This window comes from Cebidichthys violaceus, unplaced genomic scaffold, assembly GCF_023349555.1.
Source record: "Cebidichthys violaceus isolate CVI_PGR_0920_01 unplaced genomic scaffold, fCebVio1.0.p SCAF_58, whole genome shotgun sequence".
In the NCBI taxonomy this organism is placed as follows: Eukaryota; Metazoa; Chordata; class Actinopteri; order Perciformes; family Stichaeidae; genus Cebidichthys; species Cebidichthys violaceus.
The window spans coordinates 1,256,061-1,282,086 of record NW_027176794.1 but is presented as its reverse complement, the minus strand read 5'-3'; the positions used below and the strand labels follow the sequence as shown (position 1 = coordinate 1,282,086).

General features: G+C 40.6%; 3 protein-coding genes and 1 long non-coding RNA gene across 5 annotated transcripts; 2 read left to right on the top strand and 2 right to left on the bottom strand.

Moving 5' to 3' along the window:
• The first annotated feature begins 1,238 nt into the window (after positions 1 to 1,238).
• LOC137888763 (transcription factor 24) lies at positions 1,239 to 2,648 on the top strand. The gene is made up of 3 exons (XM_068732243.1): positions 1,239 to 1,319; positions 1,736 to 2,180; positions 2,448 to 2,648. The coding sequence occupies exons 2-3, from the start codon at positions 1,755 to 1,757 to the stop codon at positions 2,565 to 2,567; spliced, it is 546 nt and encodes a 181-aa protein (XP_068588344.1). The 5' UTR covers positions 1,239 to 1,319; positions 1,736 to 1,754; the 3' UTR covers positions 2,568 to 2,648.
• Positions 1,531 to 12,861, bottom strand: mcmdc2 (minichromosome maintenance domain containing 2). Its single transcript, XM_068732239.1, has 15 exons — positions 12,367 to 12,861; positions 11,703 to 11,833; positions 11,557 to 11,616; positions 11,269 to 11,464; positions 11,001 to 11,123; positions 10,794 to 10,895; positions 9,632 to 9,760; positions 9,286 to 9,523; positions 8,974 to 9,179; positions 8,675 to 8,841; positions 8,040 to 8,219; positions 7,802 to 7,935; positions 7,299 to 7,408; positions 6,809 to 6,998; positions 1,531 to 2,090 (listed from the first exon to the last, which is right to left on the bottom strand). Exons 1-14 carry the CDS (start codon positions 12,461 to 12,463, stop codon positions 6,832 to 6,834), a joined length of 2,040 nt encoding a protein of 679 aa, XP_068588340.1. The 5' UTR covers positions 12,464 to 12,861; the 3' UTR covers positions 1,531 to 2,090; positions 6,809 to 6,831.
• LOC137888764 (uncharacterized) lies at positions 4,011 to 6,815 on the top strand. Of its 2 annotated transcripts, none has more exons than XR_011105188.1 (7): positions 4,011 to 4,096; positions 5,106 to 5,149; positions 5,364 to 5,402; positions 5,513 to 5,564; positions 5,838 to 5,889; positions 6,134 to 6,198; positions 6,575 to 6,815. It is a non-coding gene; the product is annotated as an uncharacterized lncRNA (long non-coding RNA). The 2 variants fall into 2 exon arrangements; XR_011105187.1 differs by having other exon boundaries at positions 6,571 to 6,815.
• A 93-nt stretch (positions 12,862 to 12,954) lies between the features above and the next one.
• sgk3 (serum/glucocorticoid regulated kinase family member 3) lies at positions 12,955 to 24,442 on the bottom strand. Its single transcript, XM_068732240.1, has 17 exons — positions 24,212 to 24,442; positions 19,965 to 20,143; positions 19,709 to 19,792; positions 19,516 to 19,588; positions 19,309 to 19,384; positions 19,000 to 19,075; positions 18,697 to 18,746; positions 18,497 to 18,554; positions 18,082 to 18,165; positions 17,858 to 17,989; positions 17,223 to 17,335; positions 16,451 to 16,487; positions 15,924 to 16,010; positions 15,524 to 15,619; positions 15,103 to 15,258; positions 14,808 to 14,897; positions 12,955 to 13,890 (listed from the first exon to the last, which is right to left on the bottom strand). Exons 2-17 carry the CDS (start codon positions 20,040 to 20,042, stop codon positions 13,720 to 13,722), a joined length of 1,461 nt encoding a protein of 486 aa, XP_068588341.1. The 5' UTR covers positions 20,043 to 20,143; positions 24,212 to 24,442; the 3' UTR covers positions 12,955 to 13,719.
• Positions 24,443 to 26,026: the final 1,584 nt, after the last annotated feature.

Below are 26,026 nucleotides of genomic sequence, written 5' to 3'. Positions count from 1 at the left end.
ACATTAATAGGCTGGAAATGATCTGCTAGTGTTAGAAATTAATTAAGGAATTAAAGACAATGAATAATGGTTTGTGCACATTTCTTTTCCTCACTCTCACAGCTGGTTTATTTCTAATTACCTTTTTTGGGGTCTGAGGATATAAATAATCTATCCCCTTACTAGTCACTGCTGCATTTTCTGTGGTGTGTGTCATTTTTCTTCTGCATGCATTTCGGCAAATAAGTGAACCAGGAGATGGAGAGTGGCCACAATCTAAAAATGATTACAGTTATCTAAAGCTAACAACATAAGCTTCTATTCAAACAATCGTGATGAATGACTCGTTCCTCTTTTATCACGAATACAGTAACAACACGGATGTATTAATTATCATCTGTTTACTAAATGTTTCGAGGAGGAACCACGTGGGTGTGCAACCCCTGAAAGATGCGGTCTTATTAGGGAAACAAACTTACTTAACCTTTTTCCTTCGCCGTATAATGAGTTTGCCTGCAGCAATGCTGTTACTCCATCCTTACAAAAACAATGTTTATTAAGAACAGTCCGAGGATGTGCATATTATGAATAATTCCTTTCATTAATTTTGCCGACATCTCGCGAATCAGAGTGATTAATTTAGGAGTCTCACAAGAATTTCCTCAATGCCCGCCTGTTGATTGCGTTGCTGGACTTTATTTATTAGCTGTTCCAATGAGCTTGCAATTCTAGACACCCCCGGCAATTAGTCAAATGTTTTGCATATCGCCTTACACTTGTCAGCCTGTCTTCACGGTGTATTGCAAATAGCGTTTTGAAAGAGTATAACCCTTATTTCTAAAGCATGACGAGCACCTTTTTGAGGTAATTTTGACTTTCTTCCCCCCGTTGCCACTTTATGATAGGCTCATAAAGAAAATACAGTGTCGGGTTCGCAGCCAATTAGAGTGGGATGTGGCACGGCACATAGCGGGGTTAGAGGAAGAGAGAGGGTCCTGCCTCTGGCGTTGAAAACGAGCCTCTGCTGCCCTCACAGAAATAAGTTAGGGAAAGCGAAAGAGCCGTCCTCACTGCGAGGGAGTGTTATGAGGCGAGTGATTAATTACGTCGGAGTGAAACACTTTTTTGGGGGGCTTTGTGTGTACCCGATAAGTTAAAAGGCTCGGGGAGACTTTTACGCACGCAGGTGAAGTGTTTGGAGCGTTCAAGGACACCCTTTCTGCAGACTCACCGCTTCATGAGGATAAGCTGGACGTGAACTGTTGTACACTGAAGAACAAAACCTCTTCGGATTGCCTTCATGTCGTTTTTCAAAACAGCGCCTTTGAACGATACCAGAGGTAAACTCCACATGAGAAACTGCTCAAATGAGTTTGTAGAGCGGACAGATGTCGGGCAGAGACTGCATGTCACTTTGGGCAGATGTGTGTTCTGTCATTTGGCTTTTTCAAGTTGTGCTTGTTAGAGGATGAGCTTAAAGAATGTCGTGTCTGTTGAAGTTGAAGAAACATGCAATTTGACAGCAGACATTTTTAATAATCGACTGTACAAGACAACTTAAGTTATGGTTAAATAAATAAATGCAAAGGCCATAACTTAACTTATAAGTAAGTAGGAGAACAGAGGATGCTGTATAGACGACAATAATAATGAATATGTCGTTTTGTTAATTATAACTTGATCTCAATGAAACGTAGCGGTCAGGTTCAACAACTAGAAGTGACTTGATGTGTCTTTATCTGATGTAATTCTTCAGGTCTGTGAAGTGCTCCCCGATGGCTGGAAGACAGACGCTCCGAATGGACGGCGGCAGTTGCTCCGGGACGGCGGCGGTGGACGACAGCCCTCCATCCAGTCCGAGCTCCAGTCCCGGTCCGGACGGTCCTCATCGGGACCTCCAGCGGGCCAGGGCGCTCCAGACCGGCGGGCTCGGCGGCAGAGGACGCCCGGCGGCGGCGAACGCGGCGCGGGAGAGGAGCCGGGTGCAAACCCTGAGAACCGCGTTCCTGGAGCTACAAAGGACTTTGCCGTCCGTGCCGCCGGACACCAAGCTGTCCAAACTCGACGTGTTGATACTGGCCACCACCTACATTGCCCATTTGACTCGAACACTACAAGAGGAAGGCGAGGAGGGAGAGAGCACAAAAAAAACAGACGCGTTACACTCTTTGAAAGGTGATGGCTACCTGCACCCAGTGAAGGTCAGTAATAATAATAATATTAATAATAATAATAATAATAATAAATTGTTTTGTTTCTGGAGGAAAATTGCCTCAATAAAAAATATTTAAGGTTACTGAGTTGATGTAACACATTTCCAAAGGATGCAACATCATCCTCTAGACGTCTCTTATTTTGGAGGTTGATGTGGGCCTATATATATATATATATATATATATATACATATATATGTGTGTATATATATATATACACACACATATATACTAACAAATTAAATGTCTTTACAGAAATGGCCCATGCGATCCAGACTGTACGTCGGAGCGAGCGGACAGTTCCTCAACACAAATCCTTCAGAGTCCGAGAACCAAGGCCCATCATCGTCCACCTCCCATGCTCGGCTTAAATAATTAGTATGAACGCGTTTCATATTGGCACGAGACCATGCTGTTTACTCTGGCATCATGACTGTAGATCTGATTTCATTTCCACTAAAGCCCTACAAATAGGAAAAAAAAACATTGTAAATTAATTTATTACGTGAATTTTATTGTATACATTTTGAGAAAGCATACGTTATGTTTCTGTTGTTATTTTGACTAATCCTCTTTGGCCGGCGTCGTGCAGTTCCGCACATGTCGCAGGTATATGATATTTGTAGAAATTCCACGGGGTAACGAGCCCGTCATGCTTGAGGTGTGCACTTTCAGTCGAAACATTTGCACTAAATGCATGCGTGAATAACTTAACATCTGTCATGTGAAGTGGTCTGTCAGGGAGTCGACAATGGAGGCTCTCCGTCTCGTCTTTCTTCTTTATTTTTACATGCATGGTTGTAAATGTGTTTGTGAATAAATGACTTAAGTGAAAGACGAGCAGTCTGCTAAAGTGTTGCCGATTATAGAAAATGTTTTTTGGTCGTTAGGCTTAAAATATATATATATATATATATATATATATATATATATATATATATATATATATATATTATTGAAAGTCCACATAGAGGTTCTCGTGGCATAATTTGTTCATTTATATTTATTATTATTATTCCGGTATTTCCTGGCAATTTAAGGTTGTTTTTGTTGAACGGAAAGTTGCTCTATATGTGACAATAATCAATCAATCAATCAAATACAGCTGTGGTGCTCGCTTGAATTTAATTATTTGCAGCAAAATGACTGCACCTGACTGAAGAGTCCTCAGCAGGCCTTTTGTACGTCTGACTTTAGAAAGCCGACACGATAATAAATATATGCAGACGGTAGTTTCAGCTGTGTTTATAGTGTCACCGTGTTTAAGAAAGCAAACAATAATGACCTGTGTTTGTCCAGATTAAAGGCGTACATATAAAGTAAATTAGCCTCTTCACATTTCAAGTTTTAAATTGATAATTTCAGGCGAAGCAAAGGTGATATTAAGTTCTCTTTTTGACACTCAAGGGGACGTTTGCTTAACTTTGTTTGACTTATTGATTTGATTTTATGTTGCAGCTTCTTGGAATATTGATAAATGCATTGGCAAATCACACTATCTTTAAGAGGAAACAAAGACCAGTATATGGTATTCAGTTTGATGGAAATGATCGAGGTGGATATAAAAATGATATAGAGCAGTTTTATCTGCAGAGCTGACAAAATAAAGAATCTGAATCTGCGCACCGTGATTCGTCGCAAACCTGGTACCTCTATGTCCGATCATGTAAACTTCCCATTTTCTAGCTTAAATATGAGCGACAACTAAATATGAAGTGGCCGGTGTTGGCTCATAATCATTGCTCAGCTGTGCATTGGGCCACGTGACCTATGGGGCGCGTTTAACAGAAGCCAGACCCGGAAGTCCCACCTCTTCCCTTCACGACACAACCATGAGCAGACAGCAGCCCCGCGCCTCTTCACGTCTGCAAACTAAGACGACAGTTTTCATCTTCATTGCGGAGGTAGGGCAGCAGTGAGATGACTTTACGAGTTTCCACAACTGTGTTACTTGAATGTCGTAGACGCGGATTCGCAAATCGCTCTTAAACGACCAATTTCTTGTTGGCTAACGGCTAGCTAGCTCATGGCTCAGCCACGTGGGAGAAAACACCGCAGCTCAACAGTTGAAACCAAACCAAACACTTGCGATTACGTTGCATACTATTACTCCAATAATAATACAAATGTAACATTTATTTAGTCTTACTGCGTAGCGGTGAAATGTAACGCACGTGGATTTGGATGTCGACGTGTGCAGGGCCTGCTGTGCTGCAGTTAATCTCACACGTTTTAGTAGCATGAATCATGTAAAACGTGTATTAGCCTAACAGAATATGCAGGCAGCTCCTGCAGCAATTAAACTAACGAACCAGTGACTTAAATTCATCGTTAGAAATGTGATTTACAGTAATTCTTAACGCTGCTACTAAACCAGCTTAGAGGTCTCGCCATAAACAGCCCTCCTCTCTGAAGCAATGCAATTAATCACTTTCAGACATTTAAAGGGAAAAAAACGCCTTCGTGTCACTCAGCTTTCTACAGCCCTGACCATATCTGGTTGTGTCCAGGGGTCAGCAGATGAGCTGCTGGTCAGGGATTTGCCCTCTTCCCTTTAACTCACTGGGGGAAATCCTCATGGATCCCCCAGAGGACGTGAAGTCATGGCAGAGGTCGTGATCTGCTGTTGAACCCGTCCTCAACCGTGTGCCGTTAGTCATGCTCCCAAGCTGTGTTACACAGGAGCCCTCTGACCTTCGGGTGATCAGTCATCTCTCCTCGCTGTATCGGCTATTTCTTCAGTGCATCTTACTTATGCAAGCTGGAAATCAATGGTGCACTCCCTAGAGTAATTATTTGTGAGGTCTGGTTAAGTTACTGTGACAGACTTGACAAGCATTGTGTCATGAACATCAACTACAACTGAGACTGTATATGCGACTCTCTGACATGTATGGCTTTTGTTTATCATAGATATGCAGATGAAGATGGCAAGTCTGGTCCATGTGGACCTTAAGGTAAGCTTGGTTGTGCTGTTCTTAATGGTATAGGTCAGTCCTGCTGCTGGAATAGTGATGACTTAACACATTTGCCGTTTACCCATCAGACAATAAGATGGTGAGACTGTGATTAACTGAAAAACCGATATAATAAGTCAGGACTGTTTTTGTTTTTGAGTGCGTAATGAATAGCAACTGTGACTCTGACATGTATGGCTTTTGTTCATCATAGATATGAAGATGGCGAGTCTGATCTATCAAACCTGATACGGTAAGATTAGTTCTATCTTTTAGTGTTGAACCAAGATTACAGGATCAAATGATAAAACGGGCTTTGAAAGGACTGTAAATGATGAGTAGAATCTGTGTACTCCATTACAGATGTGACGTCACCACTCTGCCTACTACGGATGTAGAACATGTGGACCTTAAGGTAAGCTCAAATATTTTTGACAATTCTTGGTTGTGCTGTTCTTAATGGTATAGGTCAGTCCTGCTGCTGGAATAGTGATGACTTAACACATTTGCCGTTTACCCATCAGACAATAAGATGGTGAAACTGTGACTAACTGAAAACCAGTATAATGTCAGGACTTCTTGTTTGTGTAACACCTTTAGTGTTGAACCAAGATTACAGGATCAAATGGTAAGATGGGCTTTGAAAGGACCTTAAATGATGAGTAGACTGTTTGTACTTGTGTTCCAGATGTGAAGTCACCACTGCCTACTACAGATGTCTGATCCACGTGGACCTTAAGGTAAGCTTGGTAATTCTTGGTTGTGCTGTTCTTAATGGTATAGGTCAGTCCTGCTGCTGGAATAGTGATGACTTAACACATTTGCCGTTTACCCATCAGACAATAAGATGGTGAAACTGTGACTAACTGACAACCAGTATAATAAGTCAGGACTGTTTTTGTTTACATGAGTGTACAGTTGATGTGGATAGTGGCATGTAGACTTGGTTGTATTTAGGTCCTGTTTCTTCCCCCCCCCCATCAGCTGCTTCAGAAGTCATGCTGTGGTCACAGGAGATGCACCTGATTTAATCCTGTGCTGATCAGGAGGTGAGTTCTGGCTACAGTATTTGTGTTGTGCATTTATGCCACTGGGACAACTGTGTTGTTTTGTAAAAAGGTTGTTGAAAAACCTGGTTTTATTTAAACTGTTTCCTAAACTGTGTGGCAAAAGTCAGACATGGCTGTGCGAAGTCTGAAATGATTTTCTAAACGTTGAGTCCTGCAGCTGGAATAGTGATGAGAGAACATTTTGCCGTTTACCCGTCAGACAATAGAATGGTGAGATTGTGTCTACTGAATTACCAGCTGCAGCCTCAGTTTTAGTCGGCACGCTGCACGGTCGTCCCAATGATGTTGTGATGCCACAAATCACTGTTTTATCACTCGTACTAATTACACGTTTTCTTATTTCTTTGCAAGGTAGTGCGGGCCAGCTCTCTCACCAGACGGTCACATAAAGAGTTGCTGGAGCTTTTGGATCATCAGTTGGAAGAAAGTTATTTGCCAGATTTTTTTTTTTTTTATATATTAATAAAACTTTCCTTCAAGAAAGATGGCTTGACTTGAATTAGTTTCCCTTCATAGCAGTCGACAGCTGTGAAGGAATGAAAATAAATGCTATTTCATCAATTGGTTGGTATAATCTGGTGCTGCCTACCTGTATTTATCCTTCGAGAGGTCTTACTCCTCTGTGATGTATGCGCCTGCTCCTGGTGCGTAGGTGTAGATGAAGCGTAGGATGTTCTGGTGGAGCACATCCAGGGTCTCGTCTCTCCTCTGCAAACCATCCACGTCTCCCAGGTCACAAGGAAATACCGCGTCAGGTGGAATAACGAGTGCCGAGGCCCCTGTAGGAAGAAGCAAGCGTTCAGTAAAAAGAAAGCAAACTACTCTACCTAAAGTCCTCCATATTGCTTAACATACCAGGGCCAGCAAAAAACTATTAAAGAAATGGTAATGCTGTGTTTAACTCAAATGTAATGACTTGAATGTTTTATACACACCATGCTTATAAATGGGATAATCATAGTATTGAGATGGATGGGATATTTAAACTTTCACAAACTGTTGGATGTGATTTCTAAGTTCAGTTTATGTAAAGTACTGTATTTATACTTGGTAAAATGGAGAGGGAGGTGATCTCGTACCATGCTTGAGGGTGACTGAGTTTTCACAGAGGAGCACAGCAATCACAGCGTCCTCCTCCAGAACTTGTGTCCTGAGACATAACTTGCAGTGGGCTTCAGCCAATGAGATCCTTCAATGACAAAAAACAAAGTAATGTTTGAAGGTTGCATGCGTAGCAATGTTTTATGTATGTAGATAAATATAAACTGTAATATTGTTTTAAAAAAAGTACAATGGCAACATAACTGAAGTGATCAAAACTGGTAGATGTTTTGACATTTAGAGCTTGGCCTACAGTTGAAAACAGATTTGTATTCATAGCTTTATATCCAAATAAAATGTCACCACAGTGAGAAACATGTCATAACCAAATGGAAAATATAAAAGCTCCCCACCTAGTGGATGATAGTGACATTACACTGGACAGTGACTCAAGCTCGACATGCGGTCTGGTTGTGGTAACAGTGAAGATGGAATATTAAAACTGCATATATATATTCCATTTTTGCAGTAGAGTGCTTACAGCAGTTTGACAGAGGCCGCAGACATGTTGACGCTCTGTGTTCGGACTCGACGGCTGGCCATGTAGTAACCGTGGATTATTTTCTCTGCTCTGGGGCTGAGCTCCACCTGTAGGCTCTGTGCATGAGCCACCAGCTGGAAGGCACAGAATCAAGGGCAGCAAGTGCAATTTAATGTCGCTGTACAAACACTTAAATAAAGAGTTGTCATAATACAACAGCAATGCAACATGTGTTAACCTCCTGGTAGTCTTGAGAAGAAAACTCCCAGCAGGAAGAGTAGAGGGGTTTCCCCAGCTGCACCGCCTGCTGGAGGGTGTGGATGGTCTGGGCCAGCAGGGCCTGCTCTCCCCCCACATCCCTGCACTGAATGACCAGGCCGAAGGCGTCTGCCAACTGAACTGGAACGGGACCCATTTCCTGCTCGCAAAGAAGAGACCGGGCATCGGAAAGCTGCGTATTGTCAAATGTGCGGTTTTACCGAGACAAAACTCTTAAGTGAGAAAGTAACCTGGAATCCAAACCATATCTGAAACTTCTATTTTACAGCTTATACAGTCTATTGTCACCCTTTCACCTCCATGCAAAAGAAAAAAACAATTATCCTCAAGGGCTCTGCTGTTAAGTAATGTTGTCTGGGCAGGGCACTTCCTTCAAGGAAAGTAAATTGTCTCAATTTCCTGTTTTGTCAGTACTATCTACAAACATCTGAGTTGAGTGAAATGGAACAGTGAACCCACAGTATTACACCACACAAACTTAAGATAACTAACGCTAACCCACTATTTTTTTTACCAGAAAAAAACCTCAATGCAGACCACGTTTTAGGAGCGCTATACAAAGGTAATAGAACCTCATGTTGTGATTGAACCCACTGCTGTTCCCAGTATGGCACAGTCTGCCCTCCCAGACCGCCGAGAGGCGTCCGTGGAGTCTGTGAGGGCCCAGAAGCTGCAGTGGACTGGAAAGGAGAGCTGCTGGTCAGCATCCTCCCCGTACTTCTTCCCTGGGATGAACACGGACACGGTGCAGCTCTCCAGAACTGAGAAAGATTCAGAGGGGGAAAAGAACATCGTACGAGTAGTTCACTGGCTTTTTATGTGTTGAAGAATTCATCCATAATATGAATTGTAACTAATGCCATGATGTATTATTCATCTCTTTGGTGCTCTACCTGACTGAATGGCATCCAACCTTTCCTTTTTGTAACAGCCCAGATCTCCCAACATGCAAATGCCACCAGTGGCTAGCAGGGCAGAGCCGGCGTGGATGTTAGCGGTGCCCGCTCCGTGTTCGTCCCGGGACAGAGATGCAAACATCTCCCCCGAGGCCTGGTGCCTGACCCCGTGACGCGCCAAGCTCAGGCTGTATGTCATCAATCTGGCACCAAGACAAGGTAACGTGTACGATTAAATGTCAGGTTTTAAATGCAGCGTGTTCACCATCCTAAGGGTTCGCAAAGTCGGGTCACGCCGACCACGTTTACCTGTCTAGTATGAGAGTGTCAGCGGTGACAGCTAGCAGGTCCAAATTGTGAAAAGTGTCTTTTGCGTCCGCTCTGTTCTGCACCAAGCTGAGCAACAAGCTCAGCTTCAAGGTGTTGTAGAGGCCCGGAGGAGCCACGTCCAACCCGAAGCAGTGAGTCACGACGGCAGAGAACCTCCAGCGGAAACCGGTCGTGGCCTTCAACAGCTGCTGGAAGCTGGCACTGACTTCATGGGGATCTGTAGAGTTGTGAGACACGGCAGATGTTTTGTTAAGATTCACACATTATCAGTTTGCCTTTGGGTGGTGTTTCTGTGGATATAGTATAAGACAATTTACTGCCTTACGCTCTGGATCCCACGGTTTGACGCTGTTCGCCTCTACACTCCAGGTGATGCCGCTCCACTGCTGCACATGCGCAGGAATGCCCAACACCCGGTAGAGTCGACCGATTCTCATTGAATTGCACAGCTCATCTGCTCGAATAGGGGGAAACAAAGCAATAAAAAGGGGTTGTTCAGTGCTGTCTGGTGATTATTGAAGAAACATGCATGCCACCTACAAACCACTGCCAAGAGAAACACAGAGTGAGGCCTTCAGAACAATGATTTCTCTGTGTAAGAATTGCACGGCCAGCTAATGAGTGTTCCTTGCACTTATTAACATATATGTTTAGTAACGGGAACCCAGTGTATTGAATTCCTCTACAGGACTGGGTCAACAGAATATGTTAATCCATGTGCTGAAATTTGCTCAGCTCCCAGGGGTGCAGGCTTGACAATGTTATTAGAGGGGACAGGAACACTTAATATCCCACCATGAGGCACTGTGTGCGGCTGGCTGCACCAAAAAATCTATTTATTTGAACTCTCCCCCACTAAGTTTGTGCTCCAAAGTGAGTCTCATTTAGAAAAGCCAGAGAAAATTAATGACAAACCTCAATACGCCTGACTGTGTGTAAATATAAGCTATTACAACCCCATTATTCAGCGCTGGGAGTGACTATAATGGGCGAGGAAATGATTTTACAAACAAATAATACCCTTTGAAACATTGAGGGTATTAATCTACCGTACAGTACCTCCTTTAAGATTTTGAGTCGCGAATGAAACCTGAGCCTTTTAACCCAGTTAAACTAAAAAAGTCTCATTGATTCTATGCTATGCAAACAAACTGGTTGATGGACGGATCAACTGATTTTGTGTTGTTTAGTTCAGAAGTTGCTAAGGAAAGTAGTCATTGTCTTGTGTTCTGATGCCAAAAAACACAAACAAATTCAAGTCCTGTTTGAAAGAGCTGACCAGAGGAGAACGTTATAAATAACTTGTTACACACTTCTGTTTGTGAAGAAGGTATTAGGCTAATAGCTTTGTTTCCTCTAACATTGTATGCGGCTACAGCAATCAATCTATTTGTTGGCTGTGTGACATTATTACGTAATTATAGTGGACCTGTGTTTGAGAAATACAAAGCCGATAGATTCAGTAAACTTGTGTGATGCACACCTACCTCTGAGAAACAGGGTGACGGACTGGTACCTGACTGAGCTTTGCTGATGGGCACTTAGAGCATCCAGTGCTTTGACGTGGATCAGCTCCACAAGCTGTTTGTCTGTCGCCACAAAGACACATTTGCAAACACACTAATCACAGCAGTGCACACAGTTCTCTTTTGAACTCGTGTATAAATTCGGACATTCGGAGGCATCACTCTCACCTCCCAACACTCTGAACTTCACATCCTCTTTCAGTGGGGAGCTGCACATCATGCAGCTGAAGTCGTTTCTCACCGTGGCCGACTCTGTGGCTCCAGGTGCATGGACGCGAATGTGGTGAAACCCTGGAGTCAGCATCCAAGAAATGAAATCAAATGTGAATCCAACTTTTAGGAATGCCAGTTGTCTTGATTGCTTGAAAAACATAACGTTTTTGTGTGTACACAACCAACTGACTGTGATCTTTACAAATAGGATTAACAGATGTACCTGTAGAGCAGGCACATTCATCATTGACGCAGAGGAACCTAGCCCCCTGGGTGTATTTCGTGACCCTCGTCATGGCGATGGCCAGGCCCTCCATGGAGACAGGCCGCATGGGCCCTTGGCCACGAGGAAAACTACAAAGGTCCAACGTGTACTCGGGGAATGGAGGCAGATGTGTCAACTTCAGAATCACATTCACCTCAAAGGGAACAATCAGATGACACATTGTTACAGGACCGAGTCAAAACCAGTGGGGGAAGAAAGAACTGTAGCTGCCACATGTATTCATACCTGACTCTCTGTGTGTATTTTTTCAACAAGTGAAAGTGTCTTTATGGCAAGGAAGCATACCTGAATGAGGAATGAGGCAAATGTAGTTAACGTTACAGTAGAAGTTCACATTTCATTTTTAGCTAGCTCACTCAGTTTTCACTTACAGACTGAAACAAAGCTGTGGCTCCTAGAGGATCACACAGGACACGGTCACCCAGTACAGCATCCACCTCTATCACATCAGAAGGATTCACACTGATACAAAACCTATAGACGGCCTCGATCTGGTGGGTTTCTGGAAAGGAAGGGCCAAAGTGAGCAAAGTTGAATGACTAGCTTAATATTTGTAGTGGTGATTCTAGCTTGTTATGTTCTCTGTAATATTGTAAAGTTTTAATATTATATAGGTGGAAGCTTCAAATAAGCCCAGTTGGCTTTTTGCCTCTTCCTGTACTGTGATATTAATTTATCTCTGTTGTGTTTGTTTATGTTTTGTTTATTTTAATTTAATTGTTTTATATATATATATATATATATATATATATATATATATATATATATATATATAGATATAGTACAATAAAAACTAAAATAAAACTATTGCTTCTAATTTAGCTTGTAAGGTTAAAAAACACAATTGCTGTTAGCTAAAACTCAGCTAACGTTAGCTAAAACTCAGCTAACGTTAGCTAAAACTCAGCTAACGTTAGCTAAAAGTCAGCTAACGTTAGCTAAAACTCAGCTAACGGTAGCTAAAAGTCAGCTAATGGTAGCTAAAAGTCAGCTAAAGCCAATTGTGTCAGCTAGCTTTCATCACAGCAGGCCTACCGTTTAATGGTTTACAATCTTCGGCCAGTTTCTGGAGGCCACCGCTTCTGTCTAAATAGACCAGAACTGATTCTTTTAAGGACAAAATGTCAGACATTTTAACCTCAATGGTAAGAAAGTAGTATTCTGCTATAAGTGAGAATGACGTTTGATCTTTTGGCGCGCTAGCTTCAACCACGTTGCTATGGTGACCACTCAGCAGCAGAAAGATGATGCAATTCCATTTAATAATTTAATAATTTATTAGAGAAAAACAAATCGTATACTTGTAGTTGTTCATTTCACATGCAAGGTTCTCTCAGTCCTTCTCAAACTTTAATTTATTTTTTTTAATCAATTTGTACATTTTTGTCATTTGACAAAAAAAGTGAACGCACATGGTTATATTATTTTTTTATTTATTAGGTATAGATTCCTTTTATATTTAATTTACTTACTTTTCCCATTTCATTGATATCTAGTTTTTTTACATTTATATTTGTGTAAGAATGATGATGACCTGCTGCCTGTCTGTTCACAATGTTCAATCGAGATAAAAAGTTATTGTAAAATCTATAATTATAATTAAATACACAGACACTCTCAAACTATTTTTCTTTGATATTTTTTATTACTGTGCAAGAGTATAAGCCTACTTAATTGCCAGGCGAAGCAAAGCATTGTGTATTTTAAATTTCTGCAATTATGAATAAATGTGTTAAGGCAAAGAATAGCAAGAAAATAAACACAAACAATCCAATAAAAAACGCACTCAATATTTAAAGACAAACTGAGAGGTAACTGAAGGAGTATAAGACATTTCTTTCTTCTTTTTTTTTTTTACAAATGTGACCTATAAACCAAAATGCTTTACTCAGCGGTCTCTCAAGTAATCCATATTTCCAGCTTTGTTAAAATGAATACAATACATAATTATATTTTTTACAGTAATTACATGGACAAACATACTTCCACCTGACAGTCAAATGGTGTGATTTTAAGTCCAGTGAATTGTTCAAGTTTTTCAGAAAACTGTTTTTTATTGATTTCATTTAAGGGACAAATTTAAGGCTTTATAAAAGGCTTGTTTTAGAAACCACCAGATATAACATTAATAGAGGATGGCTATCCTTAATTCTTAAAAATATCATCTGTCATGTATATTTATAATATATATGTATATAAATACAAATTGGTAAAAAATAAAGACTTTTCTGGCACTCTTTGTTCCAACCAAAATGTGTTTTAAGTGCTGTTTTGTCTCAGCTGCTTGCTTTGGCTTCATAGAACAAGTTAATCCATGATATAAATTCTTCCCTTTAGTCAAAAGAAGCTATGACGGTTAAGGCAACCGAGGACCTCCCTGGGAATGTTTCATAGGAAAGAGTCGTCAGGAGCTGGGGCATAAGAGAAGCCCACAAAGGCATCGTCGGCCTCCATTACACTGGCGTTGACTATGGAATAGTCTTTAGACCAGCAGATGGAGTTGGGGACCATCTCATCTGTAAACTCAGGATCAAAGTTTGAGATGTCACAGTAAGAGCTCTGTAAAAACATTGGGGGGAGAGGGAAGAGAACATGGGTCATATTAGGGTTCATGGAATAAATACAAATCAAACCACACATGTGTATTCATAAAAAGGACTTCATTTGATAACAAAACAGCAGTTACAACTGGATTTTACAAAGTGCTTTCAAATGGGATAAAGCAGTTTCTGTGATAATTTAATTCCATGCTCAGCTTGCCAATTCTTCCATGTGTGCCAGATTACGTCAATTACATCTAAGAGGAATGTGGGGAGGATATTATTTAGTGGACACACAGAAGCCCTGGTTTGAGGGAATATGGGTCTAGGATGACATTGTTGTGAAAATATGTAAAATATCTGTCCCTTTATAATTGTACTGTTGCACTACATCTTTGTGCCAATAAAAATAAATAAAAGGAGCCAAATATATGTAATAAATGGTCATTGAAATGAAGTAAGGAGGAAAAAAAAGGGTTAAGACTTAAAAGAGAAAACTTCACAACATTACTGAAATTAAGTCTATAAAAATACTTCTATGAGGTAGTTCAAAAGATGTTACTTCATTTGGCATCTCCACTGTTAACTTGAAACACATGTGGAAATACAGTGCAGTCAAATACAATAGGCCCTTTCCACAGCTGTAATTGATGGTTTAATGTGTCACAGCCATTCCAGTAAGCCTGCACGCATAATACCAGGGCCCTGACCCACCTGTATGGAGCAGGGCCATAGTTAATGTTATTAATTACACCTGTGTTTATCCTGCAAGGGCATGTCAAAATGCTGCTGCAAAGAGGTTTGTCATGTTCTGCTGTTCATTCAAGTCTTTTGTTAAAACCAGGAACATGTCAAAATACAATATATGACAGACTTCAAAAGTCATGTTACTGTAAAATACCTGTATGGTTCTGATTATTGGACAAAAATATTTACCACATTTGGCGTGAATGGGGGCGGGATCTTCTTCTGTTCGAGGTCATCCCAGTTGATGGAGGAGAAGAAGCTGTGTGCTTTGATCTCATTCTGAAAATGTAGAATAAAAAATAAAAAAACTATTTTATTCATAGAAAGTTAGTTGGTTAAAAGTCAACGACTGATTATCTGTAACGTATTAGCAGCTGTGACGTGATGGACACAGATTGGCCACCAGAGGGAGCCCAAACCCTTCTGCTACACATGAAGCGTTTGTATCTGAGCAGTGTTAGCAGGCTGAACAGTTCCCACTCACAAAGTCATCCCGAGACCCCAGTCTGTGCGTGCCGTCTTTCTCCAGCAGGCCCTGGAGGAGAGACCATGCTGTGCTGGACGCACCGGGACGCATCACCAACGGCTTGTGGAGGATGTTGTCGTACATTTCATGCGTGTCCCGGCTGTAGAATGGCGGCTAGGATATGAAAAGAGAAAACGAGACAAGTAGAGGCTTGTGAGCGAGTGTGACAGTACAATGAGGTGCTCTAACATTAAGCGCTAAAAGAGATGGTCATTGGCTGCAGTTTACCAGTGCATTATGTCAAAATTAAAAAGCTTTGTCTGCATAAGTAGCTACCTAAAAAACATAATAATCACTTTTAATTGTGTCGTATCCTGCAGAAATAAGTGTAATGCATTAGGATATTTAGAAAAGAAGTGTGCTCAAAGTAAAAACTCACCAGTCCAAAGAGCATTTCATACAGCACTGAACCCAGACACCACCAGTCCACTGTGTTATCATACGGCTGCTTCCTCAGGACTTCTGGAGCCAAGTACTGGAGAAGCACAAAAACATAATACTGTAACACAGACATTTAGCTTCTGGCTTAAACTACACCAACCAAATGTATACCATCTATTACTGCTCATGAACGCCTATTTTCCTCTCTGGAAAGGGTGACTCATAGCCCTACAGAGGCAGCAGTATAGCCTCAACATGGAATACACTCAATCATTAACCACACTACATTCCAAAAACTGTTAATGATTTGTCACTTTTTGACACAGAAGGTGAGACTTCTTTGGAACGCCCCGGTGCAAAATTGTTGCATGTAAACAATGAAATCAAGGCTGCAATACCTCAGGCGTTCCACAAAATGTAGTGGTGGTGTCTGTCTGGGAAATGCCTTCCTTGCACAATCCGAAATCCGTCAAAATGATATGCCCCTTTAAAAGAGAGGACACACAGAGACGGTTTTAGACAACATGTGCCACACAAGCAGCTCATTATCCCCGGGGACTGAGGATTCTATTGTGGCCCAGGAATGTTGGCTGCAGTGTAGCTCAGTCAGTCCCATTCACCGTTCCCTCACTTTCTCAATAAGGCCAGGCAGGGAAATCATTACTAAGACCTAATCCAATCACACGCATTCTGTCCGGCTGGACCTGGAAATGACACCGTCGTTCACGAACATGACCTGAGGAGAATTAGTGCTGTAGAGTCTTGTGCATTAAATCTACTGCCAGTGGATTGTATTGTCAACGTAATATCAAACTTTAAGTAAGTAGGTGCTGTGCCATCCAGGTGTATTCAAGAGTAATTACTGCGATAGTGATTATATATATCAATTACAAAGCAGTGTATTTGGTTAAACAGGAATACTCACTTCATGGTCAAGGAGGATGTTTTCTGGCTTCAAGTCTCTGAATGAAATGAACACAAATTAATGAATTTCAGTAAATGAGACACAGGTACAATAATTACCCCATTGCAACCCCATATCCTTGATTTATTATACATATATTACTTTAACTATTATAATATACATTTCTTTATGAAGATCTAAATGCTGCTTCAAGTACAGATCTATAATGCCAGCAATATAAATCTGGTGGATAACTAAAAAGAAAATAAAAAGAATCAGCTTTAAAAAAAACACACCAAGTCTAGTTGTAGGATGTACTTTTGTTTTTAGGTCGTTAAAACCTCAAAAAGTCCACTAAGGCCTTGAAGACTCATTATCATGTGAGTGAGGCCAGCATGTTTCACACACACAGGGAAAAAAACAGGATTAAGGCCTTTTTGACCACTGAACCACTGGTTTTGCACCACTGAAAAACCTCATCATTCCATGTTTGATGAAATTTGCTGCTTTGGTTTCTATGTCTGTTATTTGAAACGTTTTATGCTTTTTACTTAAATCTCAATGGGAATATCCTGCTAAAAACAACCCCACATATGTTCAAAGTCAATTTATACTCAACTTTATATATTGTAAACTTCATCGCATCAACGTCTGATATCATTTTCGCCAATGTATGTATAAACAGCAACTAAAATATGGTACATTCTGATTAACTGACATCTTTTAGTTTGATCCTTAAGAGCACTACGTCATGTTAAACACACTGAGCATGTGATCACTTCAATAAACAAACCTGTAAACAATGTTGAGAGAATGCAGATATCCCAGAGCACTTGCCATCTCAGCGATGTAGAACTTTGCTCTGGGCTCAGGAAAGGTCCGCTCTTTTTGAAGATGGAAGAAAAGCTGAAATTTTTAAAAAAAGTGATTATTGGAATGAATTACATGGCAACTATATTGTAGGACCATGTACCAATTTGTATGTACTTTGCATTTGCCTTTGGCAGCCCTTTATCTGGTTATGTATACAAAAAATACCTTTTTAATCTCCACACAGAAAGCGTAAACATTGATCTGATTCACATGTTTCTGGTCTTTGTAGTTCTCTTACTCGGCAGGGATAGAGGCAGGTTTACTGGGATGCAGTTCACAGTGAGTCACTCTCACACAGTCAGTCACACATAGCGGCTTTAAAAAGGCCGATCACACTTGATGAGATGTACAGAGGAAGTCACGCTCGGTGTGTCTTCGGTAATGTCGTGATCTCCGAGGGGATTTTCACACACGGAGGTGTTCTAACAAGCCAACAGTGCTGCTCTTAAAGCTATGCCATACAAACTGCCTGTATTACTGTCGTTCTCAGCTTCTCTCAAAGTCATGACTCATTTCTGCGCGAGCACATTATTCACAAATCCACAAACGACTCACTTCTCCTCCATTGACAAAATCCAAGACGAAGTACAACTTGTCTGTGGTCTGGAAGGAATAATGAAGCCCGACCAGGAACGGGTGTTTCACATTCTTCAGCAGCACGTTGCGCTCAGCCATGATGTGTTTTTGCTGATTGGGAGGAGCGATTAAGCAGAAGAATTACTATTAACATACACGTGCCTGAAATATGGATAGAGCCAGGGTCACGTTTGATTTGTTACCTCTTTTCTGTTGAGAATGACCTTTTTCTGTAAAACCTTGACAGCGTAATACTTTTCATCATGTTTGAGTTTTGCAAGGAAAACCTGCATCACAAGGGAGAAAAAGCAACATTGCACCAACAGTTTAAACAGTGTAAGCTTAGTTATTCCAGATGTGATTCTCACTTCTTACATGGAAAGGTCAGCACAAGCAGAACTAAAACTATTTGCTACCCCAATAGAAAAAAACAATAACACAGAAACATTTCTAAACATAATGAATACAAAATAAAATGTATCGCTCAGCATAGTTCTACAATGTTTTCTACGTAATAGAACTATTACAATAGTTAATCTAAACAGATCATAATGTGGGTTTTCTCTCTGAGGCGAACAGAAAGCAACTGTACTTTACATTATTGTGTTGTTCACATACCTTCCCAAAACTCCCCTTTCCTATGACTTTTAAAAAGTCAAAGTCTGTGGGCTTGGCCCTGAAATAAAAAGTACAGCACATTCATTACAGTGCATGTAAAAATACACCATTGCAAGGTTAATAAAAACAGCAAGACGGCTTGTTAAAGTGTATTTGAGTAAATAAAACAATGCCATAAAATATAACCAGGTTGAACATACTGTGGATTTCCAGAGGGTCCCAGGTTAATGTTTCTGGAGGTAGAGTTGTTCTGTTAAACAGCAGAGAAAATATTGTTTTATATTAGCCATCAAGATGTAAATACCAGCCAAGAACTCCTTTATCTGAGCTGCAATAGCAACATAAGGGACATTTGTTTGCTATCTATATTTATTTTGTCAGTGGTAGAAGACCTAACATCTGGACGATACCACCCATAAACTGAAAAGATGTAGTCAGCAGGAAAACTAAAATATACACAAAACAGATATTGATCCATCAGAATTGGTTGCTAATCTACTGACTTTGTCATCTTCGTCCTCAGAGGCGTCGGAAAAGTTTTGCATTTTGTCCATCAGCAGAAAGGTCCTCACATCTGGCCTGTAAAGGTTAAGAGGGACCAAGAAGTGAAATAACAGAAATAAAGTGACATTAGCGAGTAAAGTGTGACAATGCAGAACCCTCTCCATCTTTTTAAAATCGACTTCACGCCGAGTGAGAAGCATGGCGAAACAAATGTCACCTCATTAGGCTTTTTTTTTTCGGATTCAGATGATTGAACCCATTCAAGCAATGTGATGTAATACAATGAGTGTGAGGACTGAAACACTCACTGGTTGCAAAGCTGAGGGTGTGAGACAAGTCGCTTGATGAACTCATGCAGCCCTGCTCTTCTTTGCTTGATGAACTCTGTGGGGCAGATGCATATATGGCTTAAAACGTACAATCAAACACTAGCAACGTGGATCAAAGCAAAGATATTGGGACACACATCAGGTATTGGGATTCTGTCATAAATCAGCCTTTGTGTGAACACTTACCGGGGTCAAAATTGTCCCCAAATATCCTCTTGGCAGGAATTTTCAAGTTCATAGCTGGAAACTGTTTCCTTAACTGCATTATATGAGAGAGCAACAATGGGAACAGGATGTCACAAATAGCCAGTAAATCAAAGACTAAGGGAATGTTAAGTAACATGTAATGTGTTAGATGTGACATGATTCCACAACTCACTGTGTTGTAGAGTTTATCAAACTCTGCATACCGCCTGAAGACAAACCATTCCTGTTGTCCAACATTAACTATTACTTTGTAAACCTGAAAAAAAGAGCAAAGAAAGTCCATGTAAACACATGCTAATAGTCAATTATTAAAATTGAATGCTAATTTCTTTACATAAATAACATTTACAGACAAACTTGACACTGAAATGACCTTTGTTGAATTAATCTTACTCAGAAATTCAAATTAAACAATTTTTGTCACGCACGGTGTAGCGCTTTTTCTTGTCCCTCTGCTCGTTGTGGCAGGGTATGCTGACGTTGGGTTGACTGGACTGCTCCTCCATCTTATGGGGCTGTCGGCATTTAAAAGGTGCAAGTTCCTAAAGCAATGTGTCCTCCTCAGGATGAGACTTCAAGTATACAGCTGGCCCATCATGGGTCCCTTCTGCAGAGGAGAAAAGAGAACACACCACTCTGTTATTGAGGAAGTGAACCCTGATATGATGAACGTTTATCCCAGAAGCAATTGTTTTAACTGTTTGGAATCGTATTTTTACGGTTTTCAACAAGTTACAATGTCACATGTTGGTCTTAATACTCTTACAGATGTGTGAACCTCCCCCCTTCTTTCTTTGGGATGCAAATGGAGAGATTTAAAGACATTGAGCCAAAAATTGCAACAACTGGTGACTTGCAAAAAACGATTTTAGCCTTTAAATGCCTCATGCTGACGTCGCTGTGAGAGAGGAGATTATTGCAACAACAGGAGGGTCAGTGAGCTGCAACATGAACTCACTCCTTCCTCCCTCTCATCAGATTATTCATTGTGAGAAAGCACTCATCATACATACACCCTGGTTAATGACTCTCAACTCGTTTCCTTTCTAGTCTCCATCTGCAGACTCTTCTCTTCTCACACATACCCTCTTCTTCAGTATGTGACGGCACACACAAGCCACCAGCGCTCATTCATGCACACACAGACACAAGCTCTCCTCCATGCTGGGTCCGTGACATTCTCCCGGCTCCGGTCAGTAGAAAGGTATTTTTAAATAACCTTCCAGTGGTCTTTGAAGCTGGAGTTACACAAAAGGTTAAGAGTAAGACCCCCCCGGAGTCGTTCTTCCACGTTGAAAGAGAGACATAAAAGTCATTGCTGAGGAGCAGTAGACTCCTCCCCCTCACAACAGTGTGAACAAAAAGGTCAAGACCTCGGTATCCTGAAGGTGAAGAAGAGGGAAGTGTTCGTTACTGTTGCAAAGAGTCTAATCATCGAATTATAATCAAGTGGAATAGATGTTATCTCTCCTGTATTGAGTACTGAGGACATGATAAAACTATCATGTGGAGGGTAAACACGGTGTCATCTGAATAAATCACTCACACACTCTCTCACACACACACACACACACACACACACACACACACACACACACACACACACACACACACACAGATGCATATCTCTTTTCCTTCATCGTGAGTTATCTAACTGTGTCCGTTCATTTGAATACAAAGCCCTTTGTCTGCTGCCCTCACTTGTTCATTGTGTTTCGTCGGTGAGCTCAGCATAGTTTGTTCAGTAATTTTTGTGTTTCCAACCGCAACCGTTGCTACCGCCGCGTATGTTCACGAAAACCTGCGTTGGAAGCAACGTTGTCCTGCTGCATATTGCTCTTGAACGCGTCCTGGAGAGACATCTCATTCTGCTCACGTTGGGGTGAGGGTCCCTCTTTAAAATGCATGTGTGCGATCGGAGGGACCTTCAGGCCCTCTTCATCACTCTTCATCACTAGCCTCTTCTTTCTCTTTTGTTCCTTTTCACTTTCTTTCACTTTCATTCTCAGCCACGTTCATTCAGACAAACCACGAATAGACCAATAACATTAACATTTTCTCTATCACAATTGTCTTTAATTTGACTTATTTTATTATTTTCTATATTAATATTATAAATTGTTTGTATGTGTAGTGCAAAGAAAGCCCATCACAATGCCAGAGCTGACACCTTAAAACGTCTGTCCGTCTGTTAATTTGACAAAAAACGATTATGAAAATAGTGGTGCTCGTGGTTTGTTGTACTGTGTCTGGTGAACATAAATCCGGCTGGATATTTCCCCCGAGCTGCTCCACATCTGTGCATGTTTTCAAGGTTTACAGACTCTGTACGTCACTGGTTAGGACCCGCTGTTTAACATTCCAGAAATAGTTTTGTTCAAGGGAGAATGAAGCTAGAACTATCTACAACTTCCATTTTCAGCCGACATTGGCTTCTCCTTCATATGGAATGCCGGCGCTCGCCACACTCACTAACAGACATTGCCAAGTTCCTTATGAGACTTGAACTCAAAGCTTGGGAAAGGCATAATGGAGTATGAAAAGGAACAAGATTAATGTTAAGCACATTCTCTGGCCGCAGTGTGAGCCCAGCGTGCTCTGCGCTCACGCTACGGCATGAATTAACTTGTGCTGACAGGCGCAAATACAGCAGACTACTACACAGGATCAGAAATAGCAGTTCTTCCTGCTTAGCTCAAAGACACATCCTTGCCTGTGGATATCCTATGAGGATGTTGAACATGTTTTTTTATTCTGTGTGTATGGCTGCGTATCATGCATGGAAAGCAAATATAGCGAGAAAAAACAAGGCCCTACGATGTTAAATGCTCTGCTTCATGCTCTTAGATGCTTGGTTGGAAAAGGAAATGTACTTATGACTTCTGGTGACTAGTAGTTCTTTTGATTACCAATGTTGAATGCACTTATTGTAAGTCGCTTTGGATAAAAGCGCCTGCTAAATGACTGTAATGTAATGTAATGTTAAATCAGATTAGAAAGCTCAAATCGGGCATTTATCCACTGCTAAACAGAGGAATACAGGCCGGCTCAAGTCAAAATGGTGGATGGGGGTAAACCAATAGAAAGACAACCTATTGCAGAGGAGCTGTCAATTATAACCTTTATTATGACCAGGTACTTTTAATTAAAAAAAAGTTAAATTTGACAAAGTTTGGACACATCTGTAACGTGTGAGATGAAACTGAATAATGTGAACATTATTCTAGACGTAGCTCATTATAATGCAAACGGAGACCGATGTCTGATTGAGGAAGTGCAGCTGGAGACGCGTGAGTGGCATGAACTCAGTCAACCTCTGTGCGTGCAACAGACCTCAGCATCTGGACAAAGTCCTAACCTGACCCGACCGTCCAGACAGCTCAGTCTGCGAAACTGTAGCGCTGACGAATCCGCTTGTGCACCGACAGGTTCATACACTTTAGACGATTCAAGAGATCAAATATTGTTAGCTGCCCGAGCTGATGAGGCCATACGCAACTGATCTGCGAATCGGATCTACATACGAGATTTGAACTACTGTTGGCTGGTGTTTATAAACTTCCACACACACAGATGTATAGAGCTTTCTTAATAGTAACATCCATCTTGCCATCTTTCAAAAACGTGAAACATGTCTCGTTATAAATACATTTTAAAAACCAAGTTCTTCATAGACACCTGTTGCATCAATGAACCAGTTTTGAACCTCCCAAATAATTACAAGCTAAAAATAAGGAGGTTTCCACAAAACGGAATTGAAATATTGTCAACGGAGAACAAGGAGAAAGGATTATCAAGAATACATCCCTCTTGTCAGTACACACATGTTAAATGGGTCATTATTTAACAGCATCAGAGGAGGAAAAAAAAACACTCCCATGCTCATCACCCAACTTATAAATGCCTGTGTGCCACTGTCCTTACCACACAGCTGACTCAACACCCAACGTGGGGATTCGTGCTGACAACCTCTGACGTCTGACACATCATCTCTACACGCGGAGAACACTCAATGGGGAAGGAGAACATGTCCCTGAAACACCGAGAAGGCCTCGCCTAGTTCAGCTTACTTATGGCTGATCCGTTTGGTAAACTTTCACCTGAGGCTGTGTGTGTGTGTGTGTGTGTGTGTGTGTGTGTGTGTGTGTGTGTGTGTGTGTGTGTGTGTGCTCACACTGGGAACTTGTTTTTGTTTTGTTTTTGTTTCCTAATTTCGGTGCATATCACGTGTATTACAGGAAAAAGCAGACCGAGAGGAGAACAAAACGAGCCTGAGGAAGAAGCTGAACACACACACGCACACGCACACGCACACACACACACACACACACACAATACCGTCACGAAATGAAAGGTTAGACATGCTCCAACGATGTAATACAAACTGTAAACAACACAGCAAAGTAGCGTTAGTTGACTTAACTTGGTTTATGTTAGTTAGCTTCGGCTAAACTTCTGTTTAGTTAGTGTCGTCTTAGAGCAGAATTAAAAAGTTGTTTTTTTAATTTTAAGTGTAATAGCGAATAGTTATTCGTTTACTACTAACGTTACCTCCAAACAACGTTTGTTTACTTATATTGTTACTTGAGTTTCGTATGCTAACGTTAGGTTTTACCTTACAGCTAGCCAACGTTAGCGAACAAGGTAACGTAACGTTTACATGAACATCACGTACCTTACAGTATTTTGGTGCGTTGTTCATCTATTTCCGTAGGTCCAGTGAGGCTTTTTCGCTCCACACCATTTAAACTGTCGGTACAACGAACGTTTTTCCAGTTTCGATTCGGTAAAAATAAAAATAAAAGCCCCTAAAGCCTCAAACTGAATGTGAGTTTTCTTGCTGTCCATAAGCCTCTGTCAAGTAAGTGGGGGAAGCAGGAAACATCAGTCCTGCTTGGCCGTACAAAGTTCCAATGAAATTTGTCACGGGACTTCTCAACAGCAGCCACTATCAGGCCGGACACAATACACCAGTGCACTTCCGGTACTGCATTTCAAAATATAGGTAGAGAACGTTGCTTATACATTTACTTCAGTACTAAAATACAATTTTGAGGTACTTGTACTTAAATAGGGTATTTTTTCCATTCCAGAAATTAATGCATACATATTATCAGTCCAATAGTTTAATAATAATATAACCTTTACTGCACAATGTGTAATTTTGCTTTTCATTCTTTGCATACATCTTTGTGTTTATACTTCTATACTATTACATAAGTAACATTTTGAAATCAGGATTGTTTTTATCATTATGTATTTTGGTATTTTGGTATTACTACTTTTACTTAAATGGTAAAAAGTAGAGTACACATTCTTCTAATGATGGCTGGATCAACCCACTTCAACACTTTGTATTGTGTATGTATGTTGTTATTTCAAAGTACACCAATTAAACAGATTTATATAGGAATATGCACCATGTGGGCTTAAATAAATAACATATTTAAAGAGGCAAGGCCCATCCGAACCTCAATATTAGGTAATAATGTAGTACCTGTGTAAAGGCCCTTGTCTGAATTGATCTGAGGGGATATTGTAATTGGCGGAGCATATAGACCTAGACAGACAAATCTGCCGTTGATCAAAAATACCCAAAACATACTGAACCTGGGTCTTTTAAGAGAGTCTGGGTGAGCCTATCTGGTGATCCACCCCTGTCAATTAAATACATTTTCACGTTTCAAGTGAAACACAATGGAAGTCTAATCAATTTGAAATAGTTTATTTTTGTAGTACGTTTATATTATTTGTATAAGGATGACTACAGAAAATTTCAGCCGTTTTAAAAGGCTTTTGATATCTTATAGCTTACACTGAGTTTTTTATTTTACTTTTTAGAAGCATAGTAAGCAAGTTCCGGTCTTGTTGTGGTTGACTTAACACAGCTACTTTAAGACTCAGGAATGACAACATTGAGAAGTCGAACGGTTGAACAGTGTCACCTACAGGTAGAAAGACGGGACAAGCCTAATATACCCCCAAAACAATCATCCACATCCAAAGTTAAAAAAAAAAAAATGAAAATATACAATTTAGGATGAAATGACAACATTAGAATTATGATAAATATATTATAGAAACAAAATCAACAATTAATTAATTGCAAGTGACGAGTTTAAGATAATATGAGATATGAATTATGTACTTACCGATGAGCAGACCAATAATAACCAGAGATGTTGTGATGACTTAAAACGAATATAGCAATATATGAACAACATGTAACATATGAACAAAACATAATTTCCGTGGTAAAAATTGTCATTTTGGATTTATGTGCATGAAACCATAAAACAGTGCAGATGCCAAAGGTTTGTCCACAAGGTGTCAGCAGAACACAATTTAAAAAGAGTATTGTGCGCATGCACAGCCTGCCTGTCAAAGCGAAAATGAAAAATGGTGTTATCTGTGTCAGAGTTTGAATATTTTGAATGGGCGCTTTTCACAGAAGCCATTTTGACATGTCATAGCAGATTACACACAGGTG